This window comes from Cetorhinus maximus, chromosome 14 (assembly GCF_964194155.1).
Source record: "Cetorhinus maximus chromosome 14, sCetMax3.hap1.1, whole genome shotgun sequence".
In the NCBI taxonomy this organism is placed as follows: domain Eukaryota; kingdom Metazoa; phylum Chordata; class Chondrichthyes; order Lamniformes; family Cetorhinidae; genus Cetorhinus; species Cetorhinus maximus.
In genome coordinates, this window is record NC_135892.1 from 115,587,439 (window position 1) to 115,613,005 (window position 25,567).

Sequence of the window (25,567 nt, forward strand, 5' to 3'; positions counted from 1 at the left end):
GGTGCAGGAGGAGAATTGAGAGAAAATTTATTTAGAGAAAAAGGGGAATCGGAGATGGGAGACCTATGTTCATCAGAAATATAATGGCAGTAACTAGAAAAGACAATTAATAAAAATCGAAACAGATTCACATGGATTAAGATAAAGAGCAGGAAGGGATACACAACACAAGAAATAGAAGCAGGAGTAGACCGTAAGGTCTGTCGCGCCTGCTCCACCATTCAAGATAGGTCACGTTATGAAGGGAATACTGCAGCCTGTGTCTGCCAGAAGAACATATTAAATAGGAGGAAGAGAAGACAAGTCAGCTTCTCGAGCATGTTCCACCATTCAATACAATTATGGCTGACCTTTGGCTTCAACTCCACTTTCCCGCTCGCTACCCATATCCCTTGATTCTCTGAGAGACCAAAAGTCTGCCTATCCCAGCCTCAAATGTGCACTAGATTCTCAAGCCAGGAGAAACAAGCTCTCAGGGTCCACCCTGTCAAGTCCCTTCGGAATTTTGTATGTTTCAATAAGAGCGGGAAGCAAGTGGAGGAAAAAATATGAAGGTAAATATATGAAATGCATAAAAAAGTCAATTATCCCAATTATCCCAAAAATAAACTGTCAGGGAGAGGGAGTAAAAATGAGGAAAGGGGTGCAGATTTTTTCACAGTGTGTACAAGGCTCCTTTATGGCCAATGTGTAATTCACTCAATAAGGGTAAAAGATCCAGTCGACATTGAAATGGGAAATAAGCCAGAGGCGATAACAGAAAAACTTACCAGAGAATATCCTGTGAGCAGTAAATCACAATATAAGATGGATTAAGAGAATGATTAAGAAGAATATAGACTGCACAAACATTAAGGAATAAGGAATTTCAGTTACGCGAAGAGGCGAGATTGGGATGGTTCCCCTTGGAATGTGAAAGGGAGCTGTAATCTCCTCCAGACCGACAGCCGTCTGAGATTTCTGCTTTCTTCCAATACCAACCTCTTCTGCATCCCCAATTTCCTTTGCTCCACCGCTGGAGATCATGAATTTGTTGCCAATCGGCAATGGTTTTGTGGTCATCATTAGATTTTTAATTCCAGATTTTTATTGAATTCAAATTTCACCACCTGCCCTGGTGGGGTTCAAACCCAGGCCCCCAGAACATCATTCCGGGCCTCTGGAATACCAGCCCAGTGACAATATCATTATGCCACCACCTCCCCTATGATCACCTGTCCTAGTATGTGGCTCGGTGTCATATTTTGTTCAATAATCGCTCCTGTGAAGTACCTTGTAATGTTTTACTACGTGGAAGGTGCTATATAAATTAACGTTGTTGTATTGAAAATCATAATGGGGAAAGGGCCACTAAGGGATGAGCAAATTGAAATTACAGATGATATTTGTACTGAACAGATTCTTTGCCTCAAGTTTTACTGAACTATTTACTGCTACAGTCTCCTTCTGAGGAACATAGGACTTGAGGAGCAGGAATCGGCTTTAAACCTGCTCTGCTGATCTGATTGTGGTCTCAGCTGCACTTTGCCCATAACCCTTGACTCCCTTGCCTAACAAAAATCTGTCTAACTCTGCCTTAAATAAATTCAATGAGTCGCCCTCCACAGCTCTCTGGGGAAGAGAACTCCACAGACTAGTGACCCTTTGTGAGAATAAATTTCTCCTCATCTCAGTCTTAAAAGGGAGACCTCTTATTCTTAAACTGTGTCCTCTGGTTCTAGTCTCTCCCGCAAGAGGAAATATCCTCCCGGTATCCACCCTATCAACTCCCCTCAGGATCTTATGTGTTTCAATAAAATTACCTCTCACTCTCCTAAACCCCAATGGGTATATCCCAACCTGTTTAATCTTTCTTCATAGGATAAGCTCTTCATCCCAGGAATGAGTCGATTGAACCTTCTCTGAACTGCTTCTAATGCAATTATACCTTTTTTAAAATGAGAACAAAACTGTATACAGTGCCCCAGATGTGGTCTCACCAGGGCCCTGTACAGCTGCAGTAAAACTTCCTTGTTTTTATATTCCATTCCCCTGTCAATAAACACCAACATTCCATCTGCCTTCCGAATCACTTGCTCTACCTGCACACTGACCTTTTGTGATTCACGTACCAGGACACCCAGATCCCTCTGTACCACCGAGTTCTGCAATCTCTCTCCATTTGAATAATTTGCTGCTTTTCTATTTTTCATACTAAATTGGACAAGTTCACATTTTCCCAGATAATTCTCGATCTGACAAATTTTTGCCCATTCACTTAACCTGTCACTATCCCTTTGCAGACTCTCTACCTCCTCTTGACAATTTACTTTCTGACCTATCTTGGTGTCATCAGAAAAGGTAACTACCGTACATTTAGTCCCTTCATTCAAATCACTGGTGTAGATTGTAAATAGTTGAGGCCCCAGCACAGATCACTGTGGCACTCCACTAGTTACAGCTTGCCAATCTGAAAAAGACGCACACATCCCTACTGTCTGCTTCCTGTTAGCTAACCAATCCTTTATCCATGCTAATATGTTCCCCTCACACCATGTCATCTTATCTTGTGTAGCGACCTTTGATGCAGCATCATATCAAATGCCTGTTGGAAATCCAACTACACCACATCTACAGATTCCCCTTTATCCATTTTGCTTGCTACTTCCTTAAAAAACTCTAATAAATTAGTTAAACACGATTTCCTTTCACAAAGCCATGTTGACTCTGCCTGATCAAATTATGCTTTTCTAAACATCCTGCTTGTAATCTCCTTAAAAACGGATTTTTAATCTTTGGAACATGGGCTTTGCTGGCTAAAACAGCATTTTAATTGTCCATCCCTAGTTGCCCCTTGAGAAGGTGGTGGTGAGCTGCCTTCTTGAACCGCTGCAGTCCATGTGGTGTAGGTACACCCACAGTGCTGTTAGAGAGGGAGTTCCAGGATTTTGACCCAGCGACAATGAAGGAACGGCGATATATTTCCAAGTCAGGATGGTGAGTGACTTGGAGGGGAACTTCCAGGTGGTGGTGTTCCCATCTATCTACTGCCCTTGTTCATCTAGGTGACAGTGGTCGTGGGTTTGGAAGGTGCTGTCAAAGGAGCCTTGGTGAGTCCCTGCAGCGTATCTTGTAGACAGTACACACTACTGCTACTGTGCGTCGGTGGTGGAGGGAGTGAATGTTTGTGGAATGTTTGCCAATCAAGTGGGCTGCTTTAGCCTGGATGGTGTTAAGCTTCTTGAGTGTTGTGGGAGCTGCACTCATCCAGACAAGTGGGGAGTATTCCATCACACTCCTGACTTGTAGATGGTGGGCAGGCTTTGGGGAGTCAGGAGGTGAGTTACTCGCTGCAGCATTCCCAGCCTCTGACCTGCTCTTGTAGCCACAATATTTATTTGGCTAGTCCGGTTCAGTTTCTGGTGAATGGTAACCCCCAGGATGTTGATAGCAAATTTTAGCAATTTCCCTATGACAGTTATTAGGCTAACTGACCACCATCGTTTTCGGTTTTCTGTCTTCCCGCTTTCTTGAATAAAAGTGTTACATTTGTTATTTTCCAATCCACTGGGGCCCTTCCAGAATTTAAGGAATTTTTAAAGATTATAACCAATGCATCTTCAATCTCTGCAGCCACTTCCTTTCAGGGAGACAGAATCTTCTCCCTGTCGGTGGGGGCGGTGCTGTGCAGGAGCGGGTGAGCAGCTGATCACCACCCGCCATCAGCTGGGGGCCGCCATTCTACGTGGATGGGCCAATTCGGGCCTGCCCAGTGTGATGTGCACCCGGAAACGCTGAGCGCTCCCTGTGCGGTTGGGGGAAGGGCCTGAGTCGCTGAGAAATCTCCCTGTGGCACAGAGCTGCCTCAGGGAGTTTAATTTCATTATGAAAAATTTAAAATTTAAAAAAAAATTCAGACATGTCCCATCATGTGACAGTGTCACATGAGCTAGGACATGTCAATTAATTTTAATTAAAAAATTTATTTGAAATTATAAATCCTTCATGAAACCTCATGCCAGCACCTTTTCCATAGTGATGGTGATTGTTTTAAATTCCTCTCTCGTTCGCCCCTGTTTGGGAAGTTTCCTAAGTCTTCTACAGTGAAGACAGACACGAAATACCTGTTCAACACCTCTGTCATTTCCTTGTTTTCCACTATCAATTCCCCAAACTCTCTCTCTAGAGGACCAACACTGGCTTTAGTTACTCTTTTCCTTATTTAAAAGTTTGTAGAAACTCTTACTATCTGCTTTTATATTACTAGCCGGCTTTCTCTCAGGCTCAACTTTTTCACTCTATTTATTTCAGTCATTCTTTGCTGGTTCTTAAAATCTGACCAATCCTCTGTCCCACCTCTAATCTTTGCCGGTTTGTACAGTGTTTCTTTCAATTTGATACTATCTTTAACTTCTTTATTGAGCCCTGGATGATGCATCCTTCTCAGACTCTTTCTTTCTCACTGGGATAAATCTTTGCTGAATGTTATTAAACATCTCCTTAAAACTCTGCCCTGAATCTCTACTGTCCTACCTCTTAACCTAGTTTCCCAGTCCACTATAACCAGCTATGCTTTTGTACCCTTATTATTATCTTTATTCCGGTTTAAAACACCAGACCCACACTTCACCCCTTCAAACTGAATGTGAAATTCCATCATGTTATGATTGTTGTTACCTAGAGGCTCCTTTACCATGAGGTTATTGATTAATCCTGCCTCATTGCTCATTACCAGGTCTAGAATAGTCTGCCCCCTAGTTGGCTCTAGGACATACTGCTCTAAGAAATTGTCCCAAATACCACTCCGTGAACTTATGTTCCAGGCTACCTTTACCAATCTGATTTTCCCAATCTATATGTGGGTTAAGTCACCCATGATAATTGTGGTACCTTTCTGACACGCCCCATTTATTTCTTCCTGTATACCCTGTCTTTCAGTATAGCTACTGTTAGGGGACCTATAAATGACTCCCACAAGTCACCTCTTACCTTTCCTATTTCTTATCTCTACCCAAACTGATTCTACATCTTGTTCTTTCAAACCAAGGTCATCTTTCACTACATTACTAATGTCATCCTTAATATGAAGGCTGACATGTAAAGGTGAATTGAGAAGAAAGCCTTTGTGAGATCAGTGGAGCACAATGTATAATTTGGAAATCCACACTATGGGAAGGGAGTTTCAGATAGATCAAAGTGCTGATTTCTGAGCAATATCCCATCAGTCGATCCCTGTGAGATTACCTGGGCAATTCTTCTTTCAGCGGCACAGTCAAGTGTCCGAAACTGAGGTGGGTGATGTAGCAGTAGACAGCAGTGATCACAATGAGACACAACAGTTTTGCCATCGAGTGTAGATGAAGAAAGACAGCACAGCTGACCATTGATGTCACCCCGCTCAGGACAAAATACTAAGAAAAGACACAATGTTAGGATTAGAGCAACTTCTCACATTCCTACTGCCCATATGCATTCCATTATTCAGTCCAGCTGTTGTGTTCTCCCCTCAGAAGTGTTGGACTGTGGTTCCAGAGGCATCTTCTAATTCAGCAATGGCCAATGTACAGATGTAGGCTGCCCTTCACTTGCTCCTGGGACTAACCATTAGCCACTCACCATTCTGTCCTCCCAGCTTGCCATGATGGTGCACCCACAGCAACTCTCAAGAAACTCAACACTATCCAGAATTGATCAGTTAGCTGAAGACGTACCTCTATGCACCCTCTCAACCACTAGCACACTATGGTAGGAGTGAATATAATCTACAGTATCTCACTTATCAAGGTCACTTCAGCTGCTCTCCTTTCCTGTGGCTCTACCATCAACGTTATTGAGGCACCATCATGTTAAATGCCCCCTCAGGTCATACACCATCATGACTTGGATCTTATATCACTCTTCCTTCAATGTGTCCAAGACAATGTCCTGGAATTCCCAACCTAAAACCACTGTGGGAACACCAACACCACAAGGACTGCAGAGAATCGAGGAGGAAGACTACCATCCTTTCCCAGGGCAACAAGGGATCGCCAGTAAGTATCATTTTGCCACCACCACTCACATTCCAAGTGCAAATTTTAAAAATATATATTCCAAGACAAGTCAATGTCCATAACAGGAAGACTCTCAGACCATGACAGAACATTATAACCATCTGAGACTATCCAAAGGCAATTCACGAGCCTCAATGTCAGAAACCATCTTTGGTTTCCTTAATTACCCATAAGCCTCTAATTTCAACACCATTATGTTACTGGGCTAGTATTGCAGAGGCCCAGGTGAATTTTCCAGAGTCATGAGTTCAAATCCCACTGCAACAGTTTAGGAAATTTAAATTCAATTAATCTAGAATAAAAAGCTAGCCTCAGTAATGAAACTACCAGATTGTTGTAAAAACTCTTCTGGTTCACTAATTTTCTTCAAGGGACAAAATCTACATCCTCACCTGGTCTGGCCTAATTGTGACTCCAGACCCACAACAATGTGGTTGACTATTAACTGCCCTCTGAATCACAGAATTGTTGTGGCAAAAAAGAAGGCCATTCAGCCCATCGTGGTGACACCGACTCTCCGAATGGGCATTTTACCTTGTGCCAATCTCCTGCCTTCTCCCCGTAACCCTGCACATTGTTTCTTTTCAAATAATCATCTAATTCCCTTTTGAATGCCTCGATTGAACCTGCCCCCACCACAATCCCAGGCAGTGCATTCCAGACCCTAACCGCTCACTGTGTGAAAAAGTCTTTTCACACATCACTTTTGCTTCTTTCACCAATTACCTTAAATCTGTGCCCTTTAATTCTTGATCCCTCTGCCAATGGCAACAGATTCCCCCTATCTACTCTGTAAAATGCCAAGTTGAATGAAACTACTACAGGAAAGTTAAATAAGGTTAAAAACTGACTGACCACCTTACATTGACATAGCCACGGGAGACAAAAATGGCACATCCTGCCCAGTTGATCCTGCAAAGTCCTCCGCGCCAATAACTGAGGTTTTGTGCCACAATTTGGAGAGATGACCACAGATTAGCCAAGAAACCCTCCAAAGTCGCACATTCTCTCTGTAAACCAGAGGGCGCTGGTGAGAAGTGACTGAAGCATTCTGGGAGAAGTCAGCGCAGTCACCACTCCTCAGGAGGGAATCGAGGAGAAGGACTCTTGCACTCATAATTTGAAAAAGAGCACGGAGATTGCAAATAAAAGGAGGGGAAGCTGAAGAGGAGGGGCCAGTGTGTGAGTGGCCCAGTGAAGGAGTGGAGCTTTGAGGCTTTGGCTCTAGAGGCTTCGGCAAGCAGAGGCTGAGGACGAGCAGAGGCTGAGGACGCGCTTGCTCCCAGTGGGGTAGGGCCAGGTAAGTTCCTTTAATTAAATTAGGAGTAGGTAATGGAGGCAGCAGTTGGGGCAGTCGAGTGCTCCGAATGCAGCATGTGGGAAGTCTGGGACAGCACAATTGTCCCCGATGACTACACCTGCAAAAGGTGCATCCAGCTGCAGCTCCTGAGAAGCCGAGTTAGGGAACTGGAGCTGGAGCTGGATGAACTTCGGATCATCCTGGAGGCAGAGGCAGTAATAGACAGGAGTTTCAGGGAGACAGTCACCCCTAAAAGGCAGGAGGCAGGCTGCTGGGTGACTGTCAGGAGAGGGAAGGGGAATAGACAGAAAGAGCAGAGCACCCCTGTGGCCGTTCCCATCTACAATAGGTATACCATTTTGGATACTGTTGGTGGGGACGACCTACCAGGGACAAGTTGTAGTGGTCGCGTCTCTGGCACCGAGGCTGGACCCTCAGCTCAGAAAGGAGGGAGGGAAAAGAGGAGAGCAGTAGTGATAGGGGATTCAATAGTTAGGGGGACAGATAGGAGGTTCTGTGGGAGAGAACGAGAATCCCGGATGGTCTGTTGCCTCCCTGGTGCCAGGGTATCTTGGATCGAGTTCTCAGTATTCTCAGGAGGGAGGGTGAGCAGCCAGATGTCGTGGTCCATGTAGGGACCGATGACGTGGATAGGAAGGAGGAGGAGGTCCTGCAAAGAGAGTTTAGGGAGTTAGGTGCAAAGTTGAAGGGCAGGACCTCCAGGGTTACGATCTCAGGAGTGCTACCTGTGCCGCGTGCTAGTGAGGCTAGAAATAGGAGGATAATGCAGCTAAATACGTGGCTAAGGAGATGGTGCAGGAGGGAGGGCTTCATGTTTCTTGACAATTGGGCTCTGTTCCAGGGAAGGTGGGACCTGTTCCGATGGGACGGTTTGCACCTGAACTGGAGGGGGACTAACATCCTTGTGGGTAGGTTTGCTAGTGCTGCTCCAGGGCGTTTAAACTAGATTTGCAGGGGGAGGGGAACCAGAGTGTTAGAGCAGATAGTGAGGTGGAGGAGGATAAAGGTCAAGCGAGGAATGCATGTATAGACAGAAATCAAGTGTCTGTACGTGATAGAAATGTTCTCAGGTGCATCTATTTCAATGCAAGGAGTATTGTCGGAAAGGCAGATGAGTTTAGGGTGTGGATTGGCACGTGGGATTACGACATTATTGCTATTAGTGAGACTTGGTTGCAGGAGGGGCAGGACTGGCAGCTCAATGTTCCGGGGTTCCGTTGTTTCAGACGTGATAGAGGGGGAGGGATGAAAGGGGGAGGAGTGGCATTACTAGTCAGGGAAAATATCACAGCTGTGCGTAAGCAGGACAGCTCGGAGGGCTCGTCTACAGAGGCCATGTGGGTGGAGCTGAGGAATGGGAAAGGTGTGACCACACTAATAGGGTTATATTATAGACCGCCCAATAGTCAGAGAGAATTGGAGGAGCAAATCTGTAGAGAGATAGCAGACCGATGTAAGAAACAGAAAGTTGTGATAGTAGGAGATTTTAACTTTCCACATATTGACTGGGACTCCCATACTGTAAAAGGGCTGGATGGCTTGGAGTATGTCAAATGTGTTCAGGAAAGTTTTCTAAAGCATTGTATAGAGGTACCAACAAGAGAGGATGCAATACTTGATCTCCTATTAGGGAACCAGACAGGTCAGGTGACAGAAGTATGTGTAGGCGAAAATTTTGGGTCCAGTGACCACAATGTCATTAGTTTTAAGCTAATTATGGATAAGGATAGGTCTGGTCCTCGAGTTGAGATTCTAAATTGGAGAAAGGCCAATTTTGTGGAAATGAGAAAGGATCTAGGAAGAGTGGATTAGGATAAGTTGTTTTCTGGCAAGGATGTGTTCAGTAAGTGGAAGGCATTCAAAGGCGAAATTTTGAGAGTGCAGAGTTTGCATGTTCCTGTCAGGATTAAAGGCAAAGTTAACAGGCATAGGGAACCTTGGTTTTCAAGGGATATTGGTGATCTGGTTAAGAAGAAGAGAGAGGTGTATAGCAGGTATAGGCAACAAGAAGCAAATGAGGTACTTGTAGAGTATAGAAAATGTAAGAAAATACTAAAAAAGGAAATCAGGAAGGCAAAAAGAAGGCATGAGGTTGCTTTGGCAGATAATGTGAAGGTAAACCCGAAGGGTTTCTACAAGTATATTAAGAGTAAAAGGATAGTAAGGGACACAATTGGTCCCCTTGAAGATCAGAGTGGTCGTTTATGTGTGGAGCCTCACGAGATGGGGGAGATCTTAAGCAGTTTTTTTGCATCAGTATTTACTCAGGAAACTGGCATAGTGTATAAGGAAGGAAGGGAAACAAGCAGTAGTTTCATGGAACATATAGAGATTAAAGAGGAGGTGCTTGCTGCCTTACAGTGAATAAAGGTAGATAAATCCCCCGGGCCTGACATGATATTCCCTCAGACCTTGAGGGAGACTAGTGTAGAAATTGCAGGGGCCCTGGCAGAAATATTTAAAATGTCCTTAGCCACGGGTGAGGTGCCGGAGGATTGGAGGGTAGCTCATGTTGTTCCGTTGTTTAAAAAAGGCTCCAAAAGTAAACCAGGTAATTACAGGCCAGTGAGCCTGACGTCAGTAGTAGGTAAATTATTGGAAGGTGTTCTGAGAGATCAGATATATAATTATTTGGACAGCCAAGGGCTGATTAAGGATAGTCAGCATGGCTTTGTGCGTGGTAGGTCGTGTTTAACGAACCTTGTAGAGTTTTTCGAGGAGGTTACCAAGAAAGTAGATGAAGGAAAGGCTGTGGATGTTGTCTACATGGACTTTAGTAAGGCCTTTGACAAGGTCCCACATGGGAGGTTAGTTCAGAAGGTTCAGACACTTGGTATCCATGGAGAGGTTGTAAACTGGATTCGAAATTGGCTGTGTGGGAGAAGACAGAGAGTGGTAGTGGATGATTGCTTCTCAGACTGGAGGTCTGTGACTAGTGGTGTGCCTCAGGGATCTGTGCTGGGACCATTGTTGTTTGTTGTCTATATCAATGATTTGGATGATAATGTGGTAAATTGGATCAGCAAGTTTGCTGATGACACTAAGATTGGAGGCGTTGTGGACAGTGAGGAAGGCTTTCAAAGCTTGCAGAGAGATCTGGACCAACTGGAAAAATGAGCCAGAAAATGGCAGATGGAATTTAATGCGGAAAAGTGTGAGGTGTTGCATTTTGGAAGGACAAACCAAGGTAGGACATACAAAGTAAATGGTAGGGCACTGAGGAGTGCGGAGGAACAAAGGGATCTGGGAGTTCAGATACATAATTCCCTGAAAGTGGCGTCACAGGTACACAGGGTTGTAATGAAAACTTTTGGCATACTGGCCTTCATAAATCAAAGTATTGAGTATAGGAGTTGGGATGTTATGGTGAGGTTGTATAAGACATTGGTGAGGCCAACTTTGGAGTATTGTGTGCAGTTCTGGTCGCCTAACTACAGGAAGGGTTTCAGTAAGATTGAAAGAGTGCAGAGAAGATTTACTAGGATGTTGCCGGGTCTTAAGGAGTTGAGTTACAGGGAAAGATTAAACAGGTTAGGACTTTATTCCTTGGAGCGTAGAAGAATGAGGGGAGATTTGATAGAAGTTTACAAAATTATGAGGGGTGTAGATAGAATAAATGCGAGTAGGCTCTTTCCACTTAGATTAGGAGAGATAAACACGAGAGGACATGGCTTTAGGGTGAAAGGGGAAAGGATTAGGGGGAACATTAGGGGGAACTTCTTCACTCAGTGAGTGGTGAGAGTGTGGAACGAGCTACCATCTGACGTGGTAAATGCGGGCTCACTCTTAAGTTTTAAGAATAAATTAGATAGATACATGGATGGGAGAGGTCTGGAGGGTTATGGACTAGGTGCAGGTCAATGGGACTAGCGGAATAATATTTCGGCACAGACTAGAATGGCCGAATGGCCTGTTTTCTGTGCTGTAGTGTTCTATGGTTCTAAGGTTCACTTCACTCTGCTTCCCTTACCCCTTCCTTCTAAAGACCTTTCTCTTTGCCTGTGTCTTCAGTCTGGCCTTGGCAAAAGAGATGTTTCCCCTTTATTCTCATTTTCTCATTGTTTTCCTTCCTATTTCTCATCTACATGCTGCCCTTTGGCAACATCACCTGAAGGTACAGCAATAGGTTTCACATGTACGATCAAACCCAGCTCTACCTCAGCACAAACTCTCTCAACCACTGTCACTAAGTCATCAGACTGCTCATTGAACATCCAGTTTCTGTCCCCTTTTCAAACTGCTTGCTAGCTGCCGACTCCATCCCTCTCCCTGCCAACAGTCTGAGATTAAGCCAGTCTGTTCAGAACCTTGATGTCAGATTTGACCCCGAGATGAACTTCTGACCTCATATTTATGCCGTCATTAAGAACGCCAGTTTCCACTCTGTAACATCGCAGACTCATTTCATCTGCTGCTGAAACTTTCATTCATGCCTTTGTTGGCTCTAGAATTGACCATTCCAATGCACTCCTTAGGTGGTCTCTGCTTTCTACCCTCCATAAACTTGAGGTCAGCCAAAACTCTGCTGCCCATGTCTTAACTCACAGCAAGTCCCATTCTCCTTTCCCTCTGTGCTCACTGACCTACATTGGTTAAGCAACATCTCGATTTTAAAATTCTCATCCTTGTTTTCAAATCCCTCCATGGTCTTGGTCCTCCCTATCTCTGTAATCACCTCGAGCCCCACAACCCTCAGATTTTTTTTTAATTCATTTACAGGATGTGGGTGTTGCTGGCTAGGCCAGCATTTATTGCCCATCCCTAATTGCCCTTATCTAGAGGGCATTTAAGAGTCAACCACATTGGGTCTGAAGGTAGGGCAGCAGATTTCCTTCCCTAAAGGACATTAGTGAACCAGGTGCGTTTTTTTAAAATGACATGGTTTCATGGTCATCAGACTTTTAATTTCAGGTTTTTATTGAATTCAAATTCCACCATCTGCCTTGGTGGGATTCAAACTCAGGTCCCCAGAGCATTACCCTGGGTCTCTGGATTACTAGTCTAGCAACAATACCACTAGGCCATCACCTCCTCCTAATTGCCCTTGAGAAGGTGGTGGTGAGCTGCCTTCCTGAACCGCTGCAGTCTGTGTGGCGTAGGTACACCCACAGTGCTGTTAGGGAGGGGGTTCCAGGATTTTGACCCAGCGACAGTGAAGCAACAGCGATATATTTCCAAGTCAGGATGGTGACTGGCTTGGAGGGGAACTTGCAGGCGGTGGTGTTCCCACCTGTCTGCTGCCCTTGTCCTTCTAGATGGTAGCGGCTGTGATTTTGGAAGGTGCTGTCTAAGGAGCATTGGTGAATTTCTGCAGTGCATCTTGTGGATGGTACCCACTGTGTATCAGAGGGAGTGAATGTTTGTGGATGTGGTGCCAATCAAGTGGGCTGCTTTGTCCTGGATGGCGTCAAGCTTCTTGAGTGTTGTTGGAGCTGCACTCATCCAGGAAAGTGGGGACTATTCAACCACACTCCTGACTTGTGCCTTGTAGATGGTGGACAGGCTTTGGGGAGTCAGGAGGTGAGTTACTCACTGCAGGATTCCTAGCCTCTGACCTGCTCTTGTAGCCACAGTATTTATATGACTAGTCCAGTTCAGTTTCTGGTCAATGGTAACCCCCAGGATGTTGATAGTGGGGGATTCAGCAATGGTAATGCCATTGAATGTAAAGGGGTGATGGTTAGGTTCTCTCTTATTGGAGATGTTCATTGCATGGCACGAATGTTACTTGCCACTTGTCAACCCAAGCCTGAGTATTGTCCAGGTCTTGCTGCATTTGGACATGGACTACTCTCTGTGCTCTTTTGATTCTGACCCCTTCTACATCCCCAATTTTAATTGCTCCAATATTGGTGGCTGTACCTTCAGTTGCCCAGGCCCCAAGCTCTAGAATACCCTTCCTACAACTCTTCGCATCTCTACCTCACTTTCTTCCTTTAAGAGACTCTCTAAACCCTAGCTCTTTGCCCAAGCTTTTGGTCATCTGACCCAATATCTCCTTATGTGGCTCTTGTAAAGCACCTTGGGATGTTTCATTCTGTTAAAGGGGCTATATAAATATAAGTTCTTGTTATTTCAGCTCAGTTCTACTATCTGGGACATAGCAAGCAGGGTTATTTAAACATGAAATGCTTCTTATCTCAGCTGTTCCCAATAATTTGATGTGGCCCCTTAATCAACCTCCCTCAGTAAAAGGAAATAAATGAAGGAACAGTTGTGTAAACCAATGGCCAACATACCTCAGTCTGGTTGCAGATACTCGTTGACCACACTGACTGATCCCAGTTTGTGAAGTTATCCCTAAAACTTACAAATGGATTCAACTCGGGACACCAAATCTGAGGAGAGATCACACAGAATCACCAAAGTCCGCGAGAGTTTACAAATTTACCACTATGCATGGAGATCATTCAACCCATCTTCCTTAAGCAATTCAGAAACTAAACCCATTGTCTCACCTTTTCCCCATAGCCCTGTTTCAATCTCATTGCCTAACACTCTCTCCACAGTCCCAAATTAATCCCAAACTAATCTCCCTGCCATGCTCCCTTCCCAAAATGCTATAATAATCCCAGACTAATCCTACTGCCCCACCTTCTCCCCATAAACCTGTATCAATCCCAAACTAATCCCACTGCCCCATTCTCTCCTCGTAAACCTATATCAATCCTAAACTAATCCCACTATCCCACTCTTTCCCCATAGCTCTGTATCAATCCCAAACTAATCCCACTGCCCAACTTTCTCCCCATAGCCCTGTGCCGATCCAAAACTAATCCTACTGTCCCATTCTCTCCTAGTAAACCTGTATCAATCCTAAACTAACCCCATTGCCCCACTCTTTTCCCATAAACCCATGCCAATTCCGAACTAATCTCACTGTCCCGCTATTTTCCCATAGCCCTGTGCCAATCCCAAACTACTCCCACTGACCCACTCTCTTCCCATAAACCTGCATCAATCACAAACTAATCTCACGTCCCACCTTCTCCCCATAGCCCTTTACTAATCCCAAACTAATCCCACTGCCCCACACTCTCCCGATAACCCTGTATCAGTCATTAACTTGTTTATCCTATTTATTAAAGATTACAAATTCTGCTAAAAGATGCAGATCTGGCTGATGAAGAGATAAATGAGGAGTACAAAACCTGCGAAAAATATAAAAGGACACTGCCATGTCCTGTAACAAACCTTCCTTTAGCACCTTGGGGAGGTGGTGGCATAGTGGTATTGTCACTGGACTAGTGGGGACCCGGGTTTGAATCCCATCAGCAGATGGTGGATTTTGAACTCAATAAAAATATGTCCAATGATAGTCATTATTGTAAAAACCCATCTGGTTCACTAATGTCCTTTAGAGAAGGAAATCTGCTGCCCTTACCTGGCCTGGCCTACATGTGACTCCAGACCCACAGCAATGTGGTAGACTTTTAAATGGCCTAGCAAGCCACTCAGGTGTAAAAACAAGCCAATAAAGAATAAAACCAGGTGGACCACCATCGACCTAGCCACCTGAAACAACAACAGCAAACTCAGCCCTGCCAACCCTGCAAAGCCCTCCTTACTAATATCTGGGAGCTTGTGGCAAAATTGGGAAAGCTGTCCCACTGGTCAAGGAACAGCCTGACAGGGTGATGTTCACAGAATCACACCTTACAGATAATGTCCCAGACGCCATAATCACCAGTCGTGGGTATGCCTATCCCACGAGCAGGACAGACCAAGAAAAGGTGTAGGGAGGGAGTTGCCCTGGGAGTCCTCAACATCGACTCTGGACCCCATGAAGTCTCATGGCATCAGGTCAAACATGAGCAAGGAAACCTCCTGTTAATTTGCATGTACCGTCACCCCTCAGCTGATGAACCTGTACACCTCCTCCATGTTGAACACCACTTGGAGGAAACACTGATGGTGGTAAGGGTGCAGAATGTACTCTGGGTGGTGGAATTCAATGTCCATCACCAAGAGTGGCTCGGTAGCACCACTACTGATCAAGCTGGCTGAGTCCTAAAGGCATAGTTGCTAGACTGGGTTAGTGACAGAACCAACAAGAGGAAAAAACAGACTCGACCTCATCCTCACCAACCTGCCTGCTGCAGATGCATCTGTCCATGGCAGTATCGGTAGGAGTGACCACCACACAGTCATTGTGGAGACAAAATCCCACCTTCACATCGTGTTGTGTGGCACTACCACCATGCTAAATAGGATAGGTTTCAAACAGATCTAGCAACTCAAGACTGGGTAACCATGAGGCGCTGTGGGCCATCAGCAGTAGCAGAATTGTACTTGAACACAATCTGTAACCTCATCACCCGGCATATCCCCCACTCTACCATTACCATCAAGTCAGGGGATCAACCCTGTTTCAATGAAGAGTGCAGGAGGGCATGCCAGGAGCACACAGTGGTAGTGCCACACAACATGATGGAGGGCATCCTCAATGTGAAGATGGGATTTTGTCTCCACAACGACTGTGCAGTGGTCACTCCTACCGATACTGCCATGGACAGATGCATCTGCAGCAGACAGGTTGGTGAGGATGAGGTCAAGTATGTTTTTCCCTCTTGTTGATTCCCTCACCACCTGCCACAGACCCAATATAGCATCCCCAGGCAAAACTAAAAATGAGGTGTCAATCTGGTGAAGCTACAACACAGGACTACTTGCAAGCCAAACAGCATAGGCAGCAAGTGATAGACAGGGCTAAGCATCCCAAAACCAATGGATCAGATCTAAGCTCTGCAGTCCTGCCACATCCAGTCGTGAATGGTGGTGGACAATTAAACAACTCACTGGAGGAGGAGGCTCCACTCAATGATGGAGGAACCCAGCATATTAGTGCTAAAGATAAGGCTGAAGCATTTGCAACAATCTTCAGCCAGAAGTGCCAAGTGGATGATCCATCCCAGCCTCCTCCGGAGGTCCCCAGCATTACCAACATAGGGAATAAGAGCTGAAGTAGGCCATTCGTCCCCTTGTGCTTGCTCAGCAATTTAATATGATCATGGCTCATCAGTTTGTGTTTCAAGTTCCACATTCCCATCTACCCCCAATAACCTTTGATTCCCTTGCCTAACAAGAATCTATCTACCTCTGTCTTAAAAATATTCAATGGCCCCGTCTCTACCACCTTCTGAGGCAGAGAATTCCAAAGTCACACAACCCTCTGAGAGAAAAAAATTCTCCTCATCTCTGTCCTAAAAGGGCGATTTTAAAATTTAAAATTTTAAAACACTGCCCCTAGTTCTGGACTCACCCACAAGAGGAAACATCCTTTCCACGTCCACCTTGTCAAGGCAGTTCAGGATCTTGTAAACTTCAATCAAATCACCCCTCACTCTTCTAAACTCCAGTGAAACAAGCCCAGTCTGTCCAACCTTTCCTCATAAGACAACCCACTCATTCCAGGTATCAATCTAGTAAACCTCCTCTCAACCGCCTCCAATGCATTTACATCCTTCCTTATATAAGGAGACCAAAACTGCACACAGTATTCGAGTTGCGGTCTCATCAATACCCTGTATAACTGAAGCATAACATCCTTACTTTTATATTCAATTCCTTTCATAATAAAGGATAGCATTCCATTAGCCTCCTGATTACATGCTGTACCTGCATATTAACTTTTTGTGACTCATGATTTAGAATACGCAGATACTTTTGTACCTCGGAATTATGCAGTCTAAGTAATTATGCAGTTTAAGTAATTATGCAGTTTAAGTAATACTCTGCTTTTTTTATTTTTTCTGCCAAAGCAAACAACTTCACACTCCATCTGCCAGATTTTTGTCCACTCATTCAACATATCTATATCCATCTGCAAACCCCTTACGGCTTCTTCACAACATACTTCCCTGCCTAGATTTACATAGTCTGCAAATTTAGCTGCCATGCCTTCGCTCCCCTCATCTAAGTCATTGATGTAAATTGTAAAAAGTTGAGGCCCCAGCACAGACCCCTGCGGGACTCCACTTGTCACATCCTGCCAATCAGACAAAGACCTATTTATACATACTCTCTGTTTTTTGCAAGCCAGCCAATCTCCTATCCATGCTATTATGTTACCCCCTACACCATGAGCTTTTATTTTCCACAATCACCTTTGATGAGGCACCTTATCAAATGCTTTCTGGAAATCCAAGTACAGTATATCTACAGGCTTCCCTTTCTCCACAGCACGTCACTCCTTCAAAGAGCTCTAATAGATTGTTTATACATAATTTCTCCTACATAAAACCATACTGACCCTTTCCGATTACCTTGAACTTTTCTAAGTGCCCAGCTATAATCTCTTTCATGATGGATTCTAACACCTTCCCAATGATAGACATCAAGCTAACTGGCATCACAGATGCCAATCTTCAGCCTGTTCGATTCACTCCATGTGGTATCAAAAAACGACTGAAGGCACTGGGTATTACAATGGGCCCTGACAATATTCCGGCAATAGTACTGAAAACTGGTGCTCCAAAACTTGCCACACCCCTAGCCAAGCTGTTCCAGTACAGCTACAACACAGGTATCTACCTGGCAATGTGGAAAATTGCCCAGGTATGTCCGCTACACAAAAAGCAAGACAGGTCCAACCCGGCCAATTACTGCACCATCAGTCTACTCTTGATCATCAGTAAAGTGATGGAAGGGGTCATCAACAGTGCTATCAAGCAGCACTTGTTTAGCAATAACCTGCTGACTGATGCCCAGTTTGGGTTTCGCCAGGACCACTCAGCTCCTGATCTCATTACAACCTTGGTTCAAACATAGACAAAAGAGCTGAACTCCAGAGGTGAGGTGAGAGTGACTGCCTTTGTCATCAAGGCAGCCGCTGCCGAGTGTGGCATCAAGGAGTCCGAGCAAAACTGGAGTCAATGGGAATCAGGGGAAAAACTCTCCGCTGGTTGGAGTCATACCTAGCACAAAGGAAGATGGTTGTGGTTGTTGGAGGTCAATCATCTCAGCTCCAGGACATCACTGCAGGAGTTCCTCAGGGTAGTGTCCTCGACCCAACCATCTTCAGCAGCTTCATCAATGACCTTCCTCCCATCATTAGGTCAAAAATGGGGATATTCACTGATGATTGCACAATGTTAAGCACCATTTGTGATTCCTCAGATACTGAAGCAGTCTATGTCCAAATACAGCAAGACCTGGACAACATCCAGGCTTGGGCTGTCAAGTGACAAGTAACATTCACGTCACACAAGTGTCAGGCATTGACCATCTCCAACAAGAGAGAATCTAACCATCGGCCCTTGACATTCAATGGCATTACCATCACCGAATCCTCCACTATCAACATCCTGGAGGTTACCATTGACCAGCAACTGAACTTACCAGCCATATAAATACTGTGGCTACAACAGCAGGTCAGAGGCTAGGAACCTTGCAGAGAGTAACTCACCTCCTGACCCTCAATGCCTGCCCACCATTCACACGGCACAGGTCAGGAGTGTGATGGGATACTCCCCACTTGCCTGGATGAGTGCAGCTCCAAAAACACTCAAGGAGCTTGACACCATCCAGGACAAAGCAAACGCTTGATTGGCAACCCAACCACAAACATTCACTCCCTCCACCATCGATGCACAGTGGCAGCAGTGTGTACCATCTACAAGATGCACTGCAGGAACTCACCAAGGCTCCTTCGACAGCAACTTCCCAACCTACAGCCACTACCATCTAGAAGGACAAGAGCAGCAGACACATGGGAACACCAACACCTGGAAGTTCCCCTCCAAGTCACTCACCATCCTGACTTGGAAATATATCACCGTTCCTTCACTGTCACTGGGTCAAAATCCTGGAACTCCCGCCCTAACAGCACTGTGGGTGTACCTACACCACATGGACTGCAGCGGTTCAAGAAGGCAGCTCACCACCACCTTCTCAAGGGCAACTAGGGATGGGAAATAAATGCTGGCCCAGCCAGTGAAGCCCACATCCCATGAATGGACTAAAAAAAACCTTACTTTGACTTTAACAAGGTAGCTGCCATAGATCTAAAGACATGGGACAAAGACAAATATTTGCAGCGTTCATTTTGTAAACCTGGCAGCCAGATTTAGTCCTTCTACAATAATACAGTCAGGACAAAAAGCTTATTACATACAAAATCACAGAGAAATGGATAAGTGACACCAATGGTGTAATGGTATTGTCTCTGGACTAGTAATCCAGAGACCTAGAGTAATTCTAAGTAAAGACAAGGGTTTGAATTCTGCCACAGCAAATGGTGGAATTCAATTTTAAAAAAAATTGGTATTAAAAGTCTAATGATGACCATTGCTGGTTGTTGTAAAAACCCATCTGATTCACTAATGCTCTTTAGGGAAGGAAATCTGTCCTAGGTCTGGCCTATATGTGACTCCAGCAATGTGGGTGACACTTAAATACCCTCTGAACAATGCAGTTAGGGATGGGCAATAAATGCTGGCCTAGCCAGTGACACCCACATCCCATGAATGAACAAAAAAAAACCATTAAGCTTCTGATTGATAATGAAGGTGAATTTGGCAATGATGAATTCAGAGATATGTGTGAAAATATGAACATCACAGTATTTTTTTTATTCATTCATGGGATGTGGCTGGCTGGGCCAGCATTTATTGCCCATCCCTAATTGTCCTTGAGAACTGAGTGGCTTGATAGGCCATTTTTAAAAGTCAACCACATTGCTATGGGTCTGGAGTCACATGTAGGCCAGATTTCCTTCCCTAAAGGACATAAGTGAACCAGATGGGTTTTTACGACAATTGACAATGGTTTCATGGTCATGATTAGACTTTTAATTCCAGATCTTTTATTGCATTCAAATTTACCATCGGCCAGGATGGGATTCGAACCCATGTACCCAGAGCATTACTCTGGGTAGCCGGAGCACTAGTCAGGTGACAATACCTCTTGTATTTTCAGTGTTGGACTCTGAAAGGAATCATGTGGTGATCTTTGAAACAGTGCATAAAATTTTAGCTGTTTAACCAGGCTGCAAGTTGAAAAACAGCCTGGCACGGGAGGTTTGTGCAAAGAATCCACTTCAGATACAGTCCTTATCAATTTGTCTTTAGGAGAAATATCAAATTGCCTTCTGTGCTATGTGATAGTCCTCCTGTTCTAGAAAGTGCTACAATTCATTACATTTTTTTTGCAGATTTGCATGTTATGCATGCAAGGAGATCAGCTTTCATCAAGGCTCAGGCCTCAGTGAAGATTTGAATAAATTTGAGGCATCAACTGAGAGAGAATTTAATTCAGAAGATTTGGTATACTATAAAAGAGACGGTCATAGCAAATTTGAAAGTCCTGGTAAGGTAATACTTATGATGGCAAGACAGTAGTTATCAAACATAGCAATCAAACTATTAAGGTGCATTCTTCACGATTATTTTTATTTATTCATTCAAATAATGCTTTTCTAAACATCCTGCTTATAATCTCCTTAAAAACGGATTTTTAATTTTTGGAACATGGGCTTCGCTGGCTGGGCCAGCATTTATTACCCATCCCTAATTGCCTTTGAGAAGGTGGTGGTGAGCTGCCTTCTTGAGCCGCTGCAATCCATGTGATATTGGTACATCCCCAGTGATGTTCGGGATGGAGTTCCAGGATTTTGACCCAACGACAGTGAAGGAATGGAAAATATTTCCAAGTCAGGATGATGAGTGACTTGGAGGGGAACTTCCAGATGTTGGTGTTCCCAAGTGTCTGCTGCCCCTGTCCTTCTAGATGGTAGTGGGCATGGGTTTGGAAGGTGCTGTCGAAGGAGCCTTGGTGAATTCCTGCAGTGCATCTTGTAGATGGTACACACTGCTGCTACTGTGCATCGGTGGTGGAGGGAGTGAATGTTTATGGATAGGGTCCCTATCAAGCGGGGCTGCTTTGTCCTGAATGGTGTTGAGCTTCTTTATTATTGTGGGAATTGCACTCATCCAGGCAAGTGGGGAGTATTCCATCACACCCCTGACTTGTGCCTTATAGACAGGCTTTGGGGAGCCAGGAGGTGAGTTACTCGCCACAGGATTCCTAGTCTCTGACCTGCTCTTGTAGCCACAGTATTTATATGGCTAGTCCAGTTCAGTTTCTGGTCAATAGTAACCCCCAGGATGTTGATAGTGGGGGATTCAGTGATGGTAATGCAATTGAATGTCAAGGAGCGATGGTTGGATTCTCTCTTGTTGGAGATGGTCATCACTTGGCAATTGTGTGGTGCGAATGTTACTTGCCACTTTCAGCCCAAGCCTAGATATTGTCCTGGTCTTGCTGCATTTGGACATGGACTGCTTCAGTATCTGAGGAGTCACAAGTGGTGCTGAACATTGTGCAATCATCAGCGAACATCCCTATTTCTGACCTTGTGATGGAAGGAAGGTCATTGATGAAGCAGCTGAAGATGGTTGAGCCGAGGACACTACCCTGAGGAACTCCTGCAGTGTTGTCCTGCAGCTGAGGTGATTGACCTCCAACAACCACAACCATCTTCCTTTGTGCTAGGTATGACTCCAACCAGCAGAGAGTTTTCCTCCTGATTCCCATTAACCCCTGTTTTGCTCGGGTTCCTTGATGCCACACTCAGTCAAATGCAGCCTTGATGTCAAGGGCAGTCACTCTCACCTCACCTCAGGAGTTCAGCTCTTTTGTCCATGTTTGAACTAAGGCTGTAATGGGGTCAGGAGCTGAGTGGCCCTGGTGGAACCGAAACTTGGTGTCAGTGAGCAGATTATTGCTAAGCAAGTGCCGCTTGATAGCACTATTGATGACCTCTTCCATTACTTTACTGATGATCGAGGAGATGGGGTGGTAATTGGCTGGGTTGGATTTGTCCTGCTTTTTGTGTACAGGACAAACCTGGGCAATTTTCCACATAGCCGGGTAGATGCCAGTGTTGTAGCTGTACTGGAACAGCTTGGCTAGGGGCGCGGCAAGTTCTGGAGCACAAGTCTTCAGTACTATTGCCAGAATATTGTCAGGGCCCATAGCCTTTGCAGTATCCAGTGCCTTCTGCCATTTCTTGATATCACGTGGAGACAATTGAATTGGCTGAAGACTGGTATCTGTGATGCTGGGGACCTCAGGAAGAGGCTGAGATGGATCATCTACTCGGTACTCTGGCTGAAGATTGTTGCAAATGCTTCAGTACTGTTGTGCTGGGCTCCCCCATCATTGAGGATGGGGATATTTGTGGAGCCTCCTCCTCCAGTGCGTTGTTTCATTGTCCATTACCATTCACGCCTGGATGTAGCAGGACTGCAGCGCTTAGATCTGATCCATTGGTTCTGGGATCGTTTAGCTCTGCCTATCACTTGCTGCTTATGCAGTTTGGCATGCAAGTAGCCCTGTGTTGAGCTTCAACAGATTGACACCTCATGTTTAGGTGTGCCTAGTACTGCTCCTGGCATGCCCTCCTGCACTCTTCATTGAACCAGGGTTGGTCCCCTGGCTTGATGATAATGGTAGAGTGGGGGATTTGCCGGGCCATGATGTTACAGATTGTGTTCGAGTACAATTATGCTGCTGCTGATGGCCCACAGTGCCTCATGGATGCCCAGTCTTGAGTTGCTAGATCTGTTCAAAATCTATGCCATTTAGCACAGTAGTGCGGTGGTGCCACACAACATGATGGAGGGTGTCCTCAATGTGAAGACAGGACTTCGTCTCCATAATGACTGTGCGGTGGTCACTCCTCCCAATACTGCCATGGACAGATGCATCTGCAGCAGGCAAGTATGTTTTTCCCTCTTGTTGGTTCCCTCACCACCTGCTGCAGACCCGGTCTAGCAGCTATGTCCTTCAGGACTCAGCCAGCAGTGGTGCTACCGAGCCACTCTTGGTGATGGTCATTGAAGCCCCCACCCAGAGTATATTCTGCGTCCTTGCCACCCTCAGTGCTTCCTCCAAGTGATGTTCAACATGGAGGAGCATTGATTCATCAGCTGTTGGAGGGCAGTACGTGGCAATCAGCAGGAGATTTCCTTGTCCATGTTTGGCCTGATTCCTTGACACTTCATGGGGTCCAGAGTTAATGTTGAAGACTCCCAGGGCAACTTCCTCCTGACTGTATACCACCGTGACACCAATCTGGAACATTATCTGTAAGATATGATTCCGTGAGGATGACCATGTCAGGCTGTTGCTGCACTAGTCTGGGAGACAGCTCTCCCCACTTTGCTCCCAACTGCTCTCCCACCAGATGTTAGTTATGGGGACACACTGGTTGTTTCTGGTGCCTAGGTCGGTGCAGTTTGACACAACGGAGTGGCTTGACAGGCCATTTAAGAGTCAAGCACATTACTCTGGGTCTGGAGTCGCATAAAAGCTAGACCAGGTAAGGACAACAGATTTCCTTCCCTAAAGGGCATTAGCGATGGGTTTTTACAACATTTGTTGTAATGGTTTCATGGTCATCATTAGACTTTTAATTCTGGATTTTTATTGAAATCAAATTTCACCAATGTCCATGGCAGGATTCAAACCACAGCATTACCTCTGGATCTCTGGATTTCTAGCCCAGCGACAACACCCAGACTCTGAGCTGATAGAAGTAAACAAAGCACCTTGGCCAGAATCTTCTAGCCCCACCTTGGTGGGACCAACGCACAGGGGATGTGGTGGGCCAGCCAAAAATCCATTGACTTTCGACGGGACCGGAAGATTCAGGTGGTGGGCGGGGCAGGAAGATCCCAGCTTTGTACTTGAAATGTTAGGAAATAGAGATAGTTCAAGTAAGTTGTATGTGTACTTGGGTGTGTTAGGAATGAAGTATCTTTAAGTTTAAGTTCAGTTTATTTTTTTTCCTATTTGTGGGTTAAGAGGTGAAACCTGGGATCTAGTTTAATTTTTGTTGTGGAGAGAGCAGGTCTGAAGCTTTGTTTGTATACCTGCATTTCTAATGAGTTTTACTATTCCTGAAGAGGAGTAAAACAAGCACAAGAGTAGAAAAGCTGTGCTGTTGCTTGGCAACAGGATTCCAGAGAGGGAGACACACGCACACGCTTACACGCACGCTTACACACACACTTACACACACGCACACGCTTACACACACGCTTACACACACACTTACACACACGCACACGCTTACACACACGCTTACACACACACTTATACACACACTTACACACACGCACACGCTTACACACACACTTACACACACGCACACGCTTACACACACGCTTACACACACACTTACACACACGCACACGCTTACACACACACTTATACACACACTTATACACACACACACGCACAGAAAATACTAAAACAAAAGCAGTTTGAGTTCAGTTGGAAGCAGCTGCCAGAGAGAGGGACAGATAGCAAGTCCCAAACTAAAGTTGAAGCTACACTTCCAGGGAGACTGGATACTGGGAGAGGAAACTGCAGAGAGAACAGATTTCCCAAAAAAAAAAGGTCCCAAAGCCATGGAGTGAGACAGGAAGGAGGGTCCCAAGGAGAGCTTCTAATCAAAGGAAGGACAGGAATCTGAAAAAGGTTCTGTTCTGTGGAAGTGAAAGTAAGGAGCAGAGGGAAAGGCTCCAAGCTTCAGGCTTAAAGAGGAAGCAGATTGAAAGCAAGAAGTCAGAAGGCCCAAGAGACAGCTGAAGGCCTGTGATTCATTACTATGGGCATGTGAAGCAGTGGTCTTGTTGATGGCTGAGTCAGTGAGAGAGAGAGTACATGGAAGACAGCTTGAATGCATGTGGTGATCCAAGGGAGAGGAATGTCGGAAGAAGAGTTTGAAGTCCTGAAGCTGGACCCTTGTGGAAGGCGTCTGATAGAAAGCATCGTTTGGGAGAAGATTCCAAAGCGGGTTGTTGAAAAGTGGAGATTGGAAACCCTTGTGTGAAAGACGGAGTTCAGTGAGACCGGTTCACTCACAGCGTGACAAGCATCTGGCGGGGGGGGGAGTTGAGGAGAGATCCATGGCATCAGGTTGAGGTGGCATCTGTCACTTGGTTTCAGGGAGTGGTGTGTCGGGCCACAGATCATCTATTGGCTTGCATGGACTATGTACTTACTGTGAACATTAGAGTGTAAGATAGCTTTTGCAACTTGTGTTATCCTTACAAATCTGTATATATCTGTAAACGTATAGTTGTGGGTGAAGGAGTATTGTAATATATAGTTCATCTTTTCTTATTTAATAAATGTTTTATTCTTTTTGTTAAAGGTTCATCAGCTGACTCCTGTTCAGTTCAGTAGCCACTCTCCACATATC

The 25,567-nt window shown here is 45.1% G+C and overlaps 1 protein-coding gene across 1 annotated transcript in view; it reads right to left on the bottom strand.

Moving 5' to 3' along the window:
- The window catches only part of LOC144690014 (adenylate cyclase type 8-like), a 181,805-nt gene that overhangs the window by 46,132 nt on the left and 110,106 nt on the right, over positions 1-25,567 (bottom strand). The window contains exons 11-12 of the mRNA XM_078557546.1: positions 13,593-13,691; positions 5,224-5,390 (exon numbers count right to left, since the gene is read on the bottom strand). Of these exons, the coding sequence (XP_078413672.1) occupies positions 5,224-5,390; positions 13,593-13,691 (266 nt within the window). The remainder of the gene's footprint in view (positions 1-5,223; positions 5,391-13,592; positions 13,692-25,567) is intronic.